The 7,397-nt window shown below is 44.2% G+C and overlaps 1 protein-coding gene across 1 annotated transcript; it reads left to right on the top strand.

Annotated features, from left to right (window-relative positions):
* The first annotated feature begins 825 nt into the window (after positions 1-825).
* LOC116590797 (ribonuclease pancreatic-like) lies at positions 826-1,510 on the top strand. Its single transcript, XM_032343112.1, has one exon. The coding sequence runs from the start codon at positions 832-834 to the stop codon at positions 1,285-1,287; it is 456 nt and encodes a 151-aa protein (XP_032199003.1). The 5' UTR covers positions 826-831; the 3' UTR covers positions 1,288-1,510.
* The last annotated feature ends 5,887 nt before the right edge of the window (positions 1,511-7,397 follow it).

Here is a 7,397-nt window from a genome sequence, read left to right as displayed (position 1 = left end):
GACCAATATCAGGATGGTGCATGTGGGCTGCAGGGAACCAAAGGCACTGGGGGAGGGAAGCATTGCTCTTGGGAACACACTGGCATCCCTCTATGATGCTGGTGTTAGGCACTGGGCTGTTGCCCTTGTGTTGGAGGAAAACAGGCCTCGCTCTGTCCGTCATGATCCTGCAGGTCATGTGGTATTTCAGGGATGCCGATCAGCTCATGGCTTATTCAAAAGGATTTTTTAATAAGCCCCTTGAGCACTGGGTATAAATATATTAATTTTTCAAATGCATGTTATTTTTTTGTCTTGTTTTTAAGATTTTATTTATTTATTTATTTATTTATTTATTTATTTGACAGGGATGGATAGAAAGCACAAGCAGAAGGGGCAGCAGAGGGAGAGGGAGAAGCAGGCTCCCCACTGAGCAGGGAGCTGGGTTCGAGACAGGGCTCGATCCCAGGACTCCCAGATCATGACCTAAGCCCAAGGCAGACACTTAACAGACTGAGCCACCCAGGGGCCCCCTCAAATGTATTTTAAATTTTAAAATCTCTAATATTCAGACACAGGACTGCAGGATTTTAGTTCACTATCAGGTCACTACCCAGAGGCAAAGACCCGCCTCTCTGCAGCTAGTGGGAGTTGAATGCTTTCCGACAAGAGTGTATGTAACTGTCACATTCCTTGGAAAATTGCACAGGAGAAGGGGTAGCTTTCTGGCTGACCAAAAGGGAGACTGTGAGCCAGGGAGGCCAAAAGTAGGAGCTGGGGTTCTTTCTAAGGCAATGTTTTTTCTCCTCTCTCCTTTTCCCAGCTAGGCTCTTCCAGAGAAGTGAGACCACCATGGCTCAGGAGAGGTTCTTCATCCTCTTTCTACCACTGGTCCTGGTGCTGCTGGTGCTGGGCTATGTCCAGCCTTCTCTGGCCAAGGAAACGCAGGCTGAGAAGTTCCTGCGGCAGCACATGGACCCAGACACCTCCACAGTCACTGCCAACTACTGCAACGAAATGATGAAGCACCGGAATATCATGGTTGGAAATTGCAAGCTGGTGAACACGTTTATCCACGAGCCTCTGCCAGATGTCCAGGCTGTCTGCTTCCAGGGAAATGTCCCCTGTAAGAACACGAAGCCCAACTGCCACAAAAGCAGTTCCAAAATGCGCATCACTGACTGCCGCCTGAAGGAAGAGACCAAATACCCCAAATGCCAATACGAGACCCAGCAGCTACGGAAATCCATCATCGTGACCTGTGAAGGGAATCCATACGTGCCAGTCCACTTTAACGGTTCTGTGTAGGTCTGCACCTGAGGCCAGAGCAGTGAGATGCCCCACCTCCCTGTTGTGGCACCTGCTTCTCCCCTCTCCCTTCCTGGCTCTGAGAGAAAGAACTCCAGCCAGGGCTCCTGTCCCAAACACACATGCCTTCCTACCCAGGGCTTGCCCCTGTGTGGTTTGGGGGATGAGGGGGGCCCCGTGTAAACCACTTCCTGGACTATTTCAATAAAACACAGTTGCAACCACCTGGATTTCTGAAGCAGTTGCCATCTGGTACTGTCTGTGTGATTGCATTCCTGCTCGGGTAAGAACTGTAAATCGGGGTAGATTTCGTAAGCATCGAATAGAATCATTACGTGCCTTTGCTCCTGACTTTTTGTTCTCGGTGACCTGAGATCATTCCTTTTCTCAGAGATGCCTTGTTGTCAAATATGAAGCTGTTAATGATGGGCTATTTGAGATGAAAGGGAGCTACAGTCTGGGGCTATCCTGCCGGGTGAGCTGATGGAGGGGGAGCTCAAATACCGAACTCTCTGGCATGGAAGGAAGGACACGGTGACCTCAAGAAAACCCGGCTCAGACCCTGGCTGGGAGGACATGGGGCTGAAATTATGATCCTAAATTTTCCTTTTCCTTTTATTGAGTGAGCTATTACCAGATCACAAAAATGGCCATCTCGTAGTTGGAAAGTCAGAACGTTCCATTTAGGAGCTAGAAGGGTCTGTAAGGATTATTAAATTAAACAAGAATAAGTAGATTTTGACTCATGTATCCACTTTAATGGATTGGGCCTGCCTAGGACGTTGCAGAAAAAAATTCTAATAAGCGATGTGGTTGAACAGTAGCCTCTGTTGAAGACAGGATGGAGGTAAATGTGTGTTCCACTTGCCATCCCTGAGATAATGTAATCCCCACTTTTACAGAGGAACGGCCTGAATCTCAGAAAGGGTAAGAGACTTGCTCATGGTTGCTGCTTCCTAGTGGCAAAACTGAGACTAGACCCCAGGTCTCCCGGCCTCCAGTCCTTGTTCTTTCTTCACCACAGTGGACTCAGGAAGAAAATCCTGCACTCTCCCTTTTTTTAAGTGCGGTAGAGGAGGGCACCGGGGTGGCTCAGCCTGTTAAGGGGCTTACTCTTGATTTCAGTGCATATCATGATTTCAGGTTCCTGAGATGGAGTCCCGTTTGGGCTTTGTGCTCAGCGCAGAGCCTGCCTGGGGTCTTCCTCTCCTCCTCTGCCCCTCCCCTGCCTGCACCTTCTCTCTTTCTCTCTGTTAAATAAATAAGTAAATCTCTAAAAAAGAAGTAAGGTAGAGGAGATTATGGATATGGCATCAAGGAAGTAGGTCTAGGGAGACCTGAGAAACAAGATCAGAAAGGATGGCATAGTAGGGTACTTAGTTCCCTTGGTTCTGTTCAGCTCCTGTTCTGAAAAGTTCACTGATCAAATCACTCAGGAGGAGGAGGAAAATCATTTTTTCTCACAGAAAGCATAGCTTCACTTTTCCAGAATTCTACCTTTGTCTCTTGGACTTTTAGGAATGGCGGGTGCACTCCATGGCAGCCTTGATATTTTATTTAAGTTCCATAGTGTGATGTCCAAAGCTTGTAGTTTTTGCAGCATCCATGCACTCCTGAAATTCCTTCAGCCAGCCTAGACACACAGAAATGTCAAACCATCAATTCTTTCCTCAATACTTTTTTTCTTTTTCCTTTCTTTTTCTTGTAAAGATTTTATTTATTTATTTGACAGAGAGAGAGAGAGAGCACAAGTAGGGAGAGCAACACAGGGAGAGGGAGAAGCAGGCTCTCTGATGATCAGGGACCTGAGGTGGGGCTCGATCCCAGGACCCTGGGATCATGACCTGAGACCTTTAATGTCTGCCTTTGGCTCAGGTCATGATCCCAGGGTTATAGATGGAGCCCCACCTTGGCCTCTCTACTCAGTGGGGAAACTGCTTCTCCCTCTCCCTCTGCCTGCCTCTCCCCCTGCTTTGTGCTCTCTCGCTCTGACAAATAAATAAATAAAATCAAAAAATAGGAAAAAAAATAAACACAGTTTGCACCTGGAGAGGACAGGGGTGTGAAAGGTGAGAAAACCATTGGAACAGAGGCTAGTTCCATCTGTCACATTCTACAAATACATTTTGTTAAGGAAACATGACTACCTAGGAAACAAAGCCCTGACAAGCCAGGTAGTTCAGTCTGGATGATATACCCATCTTAGAGATGAGACTCAGAGGCAGCCTGAATGGGCAGAACCGACCTTAACCCTACCACACCCTGCCTCCCTCTGAGCAGCAGTGCTCAAGGAAGAGCCCTGGAGCTTGGAAGTAGCCCCTCAGGACTCTGCTGCTCCCTGCTATCACCACCCTGTCTGGGCCTCAGGACAATCTCTAGCATGGGGACAGTCAGAACTACCTTGTAGTCTGGTGTGAGGGTTCAGTGAGGCAATTTTGATAAATTGCCTTACAAATGGGAACTTTCAATCTGCTCCAGAGTATGTTCCAAGTGAATGTAAAAATAAGTTAGCTGTCCATCCTAGTACCTTAGTTTGGCCGCCGTATACTAAAATGGCTATTATTTTAACTGTCTCCAGCATTAAAAGACCAAAGTCTAATCCAATTGATACTGACCTCTCAGATACCCATTACAAAAAAATAATCATAATCATAATAAAAATAACTACTCAGTTGTGCCCAGAATGTTCACTTTTCCTAGGCTTCCTTAGGTCTGGTAACAGCAAATGCATCTGGAAGGGTTTCCTATTGTCAACCCATAGCCCCTGGAACCCACACTCATGCGGGAGCTTCAGAACTTATCTCCAGGGAAGACCGGTAGCACACAGAGGGACTTATGGACAGCATGCGCACTACAGATAAACCCATGGGCCTTTGAGCTGTTGTTTTGCTCCAGTATATTCCTCCTAATTGGTTTATACTCGTAAGAGTTGGCAAAAAGCAGAATGTCCTGAACATGGGACTGATTAAAATATGATGCATATCCTTACAACAGAATACTATGCAAATAGAACCAAGTACACTTTTGCTACTGACATGAAATAGGTTCAAAATATATTCTTAATGGGAAAGAGGAAATAGTGTACAACATTGCGTATGAAATGTTATTATTTGTGACAGAAAAAGAGGAGAGAAACACATGCACCAGTATACATGTTAATTCACTTTTTTAAAAACGTTTTCTTTATTTACTTGAGAAAGAGAGAGCCTATGAGCAAGGGGGAAAGGACAGAGGTCAAGAAAGAAGCAGACATCCCACTGAGCAGGGAGCCTGACCACTCAAGACCAGGGGCTCCAATCCCAGGACCCGGGGATCATGACCTGAGCTCAAGGCAGACATTTAACCCACTGAGCCTCCCAGGTGCCCTGTCAATAAACTTTTATTTTTATTTATATTTTTGGTAATAATATATTAGTTTATTATTATTTTAAATTTTTTTATTTAAAGTCAACTAATTAACATACAATTATTGTTGGTTTCAGAGGTACAGGTCAGTGACTCATCAGTCTCATATAATCCCCAGTGCTCATTACATCATGTGCCCTCCTCAACGTCCATCACCCAGCTACCCCATCCCTCTACCCTCTCCCCTCCAGAAACCCTCAGTTTGTTTCCTATCATTAAGAGTCTGTATGGTTTGTCTCCCTCTCTGGCTTCCTCTGGTTTTATTTTTTCCTCTCTTCCCCTATGATCCTCTGCATTGTGTCTTAAATTCCACAGATCAGTGAGATCACACGATAACTGTCTTTCTCTGAATGACTTCTGTCACTTAGCATAACGTCCTCCAGTTCCACCCAGTTGTTGCAAATGCCAAGATTTCATGTTTCTGATGGCTGAATCATATTCCATCAAATATATTAATAATATTTAATACTTAAATCTGTGTAATAGATAAAGACGGTGAAGGGACATAAAAAACTGAACTGCGTCTGGAAAAGAAACTGGGGCCTAACAAACAATGACCAAAGGAAAACATCCTTTTTACCAGATTTATTTCTCAGTGTTGCATTTATGCTTACCATTTCCATAGATATAAAGGAAAAAGTCAAAGAGACTACCTCACTGCAGCCCCTTCTCTGTCAGTAAGGAAGATCCTGGTAATAGAAAGTCCAGACAATGAAGTTAGGAAGAAAACTTAAAAGGACCACCGCGATGAAACCTTGAGCTGACCCAGACACCCCCACGTGTCACCCCGCAGCAGCCCAGCAGACAGAAGCACACATCCCTGCCTTTCACACAACTAACCACCGTCGTGATGGAGAGTTCGTGGTACAGAGTAGGCGCTCTTTATCTGAAACCTATTGGCTTACTTTCCTGCAGTGTTCCTCAGTGTCAGCCATTTTGACAATCAGGCCCGTAGTTCTGCAGAAACAATGAAACTAAACCTTAAAAGGAACGTGGAGCTCATCAGGTAGCATTAGTCTCTGACTCACTATTCTGACCACTCACTTGTCAGGTGCCTGACAGACTCACTTGTCAGGTTGCTGAAAGACCTCAGCAACCACGGAAGAGGGAGTGTTCTAAGAGGCTAAATATGGCTGATATCGTGTATGATTCAAGATGCTAATGTTCTTTCAATGACAAGAATTTGGCACCATTACTTTTGCAGTCAGCAAGCATATAAAAGTCTAGAGAAAGAAACAGCCCAAATAGCAGGCCTTCGAACTAATCCTGTTCAAGCCAGGCAGCAGTTTGGAAAAGACACAGGCATGTTGCAACAGAGGCCCCAAAATGGATGCATCAAATGTCCTGAACTTGCTTTAGGATTGTAGGGCTGCACCAAGGACCAAGCCAACTCCCAGGGTCCATTCACATCACACTGAGCTTCTGACAGAGTTCAGGACAGGCTATTACAGAATATGGCAACTTGGGAAATTCAATCTTTTAAGTTGAAGAAACTTGAGAAAGGACAGGTACAGGAAAGACTTATTGACCTTCTCTGGAAGCAGGTCATTAAACCCTCCTGGGAGAGGGTTTCACACCCAGAGGAAAGGAGTGTCATTATCTGAAAAAATGGAGAGACATCTTCCTAAGTTGCCCCCAAGTAGTACACTTACCTTGTACCTTTTATTCTAGTGCATCTTTCCACCACTTTCCACTCTTCCTCAAACCTGGCATACACACACTCAGGTTTAACCAGACCTGAAATAGCGACCAGAGCTGGAAGCTTTTATACCCTTTAGACAAAGACACAATACATTTTGGAGACTTGACAGGATAAAGGGATTTGGTTTATGGGTAGGAAATGGGGAATAAATAACTAGAAAGAAAAGGGTTAGTATAACAAGGTTTGTTTCCAGATTACTCTGGTGCCACCTCTGGCTGGTAACATTGTCTCCAGGAAAAGAATATCCTGCCTTTAGGCAAAAAAGGAGAGCCTTTCCTGCATTTATGGATTCTTAACTGCTTTTAGTACAAAATAATTATTTGTGTCAAAGAGCCATAGTTTGGGTTCACAGAGTCTAGTTTCCTTCAGCATGAACAAAGATTATCTCCTCATGTACTTAGATTTTCTTTGATTCCCTTAAACAGAGTTTTGTAGTTTTCCTCATATTGATTTTATTCATTTTTTAGTAGATTCATATCTACATATTTCATTTCTTTTTGGTGCGAATGTAAAATTTCTTTTCAAATTTCAACTGTTCATTGCTGGTATCTAAGAAAGCAATTGATTTTTGTATATTAACCTTGTATCTTGTGATTTTGCTCTGAAAAGACATCGTTTTTATCCTGTAGATAACTAAGACATTAAGAGCAAGAGTGTTCCCTTATTCTACTGATGCTCAAGGAGTACTAATCTGGAAGGTATGTGTAAAACAGACTGGAAGGAAAAGAGGCTAGAGGCAGGGAGTCCCTGTAGGAGACATTTTTGTGAGCCCTCCAAAAACCAAGAAGATTCCAAGTAAGTGTTTTACAGCACCAGTGGAAAAGCAAGAACAGACCGAAGAGGCAAATACCCTCAACTGGCCTTTCTCCTTCATGCCTATGGGTCTCTGTTGCCAGAATCCAACTTGTACATGTATGCAATTTGAAGCAAGCCAAATTCTGAGACACTGGATTTAAAGCAAGGAAAGCTTTGTAGTCTAGAGAGCAGCCCAAGGAGAAAGAAG

The sequence above is a fragment of the Mustela erminea genome, chromosome 5 (genome assembly GCF_009829155.1).
Source record: "Mustela erminea isolate mMusErm1 chromosome 5, mMusErm1.Pri, whole genome shotgun sequence".
Taxonomy (NCBI): Eukaryota; Metazoa; Chordata; class Mammalia; order Carnivora; family Mustelidae; genus Mustela; species Mustela erminea.
This window is presented reverse-complemented; position numbering and strand designations above follow the sequence as displayed.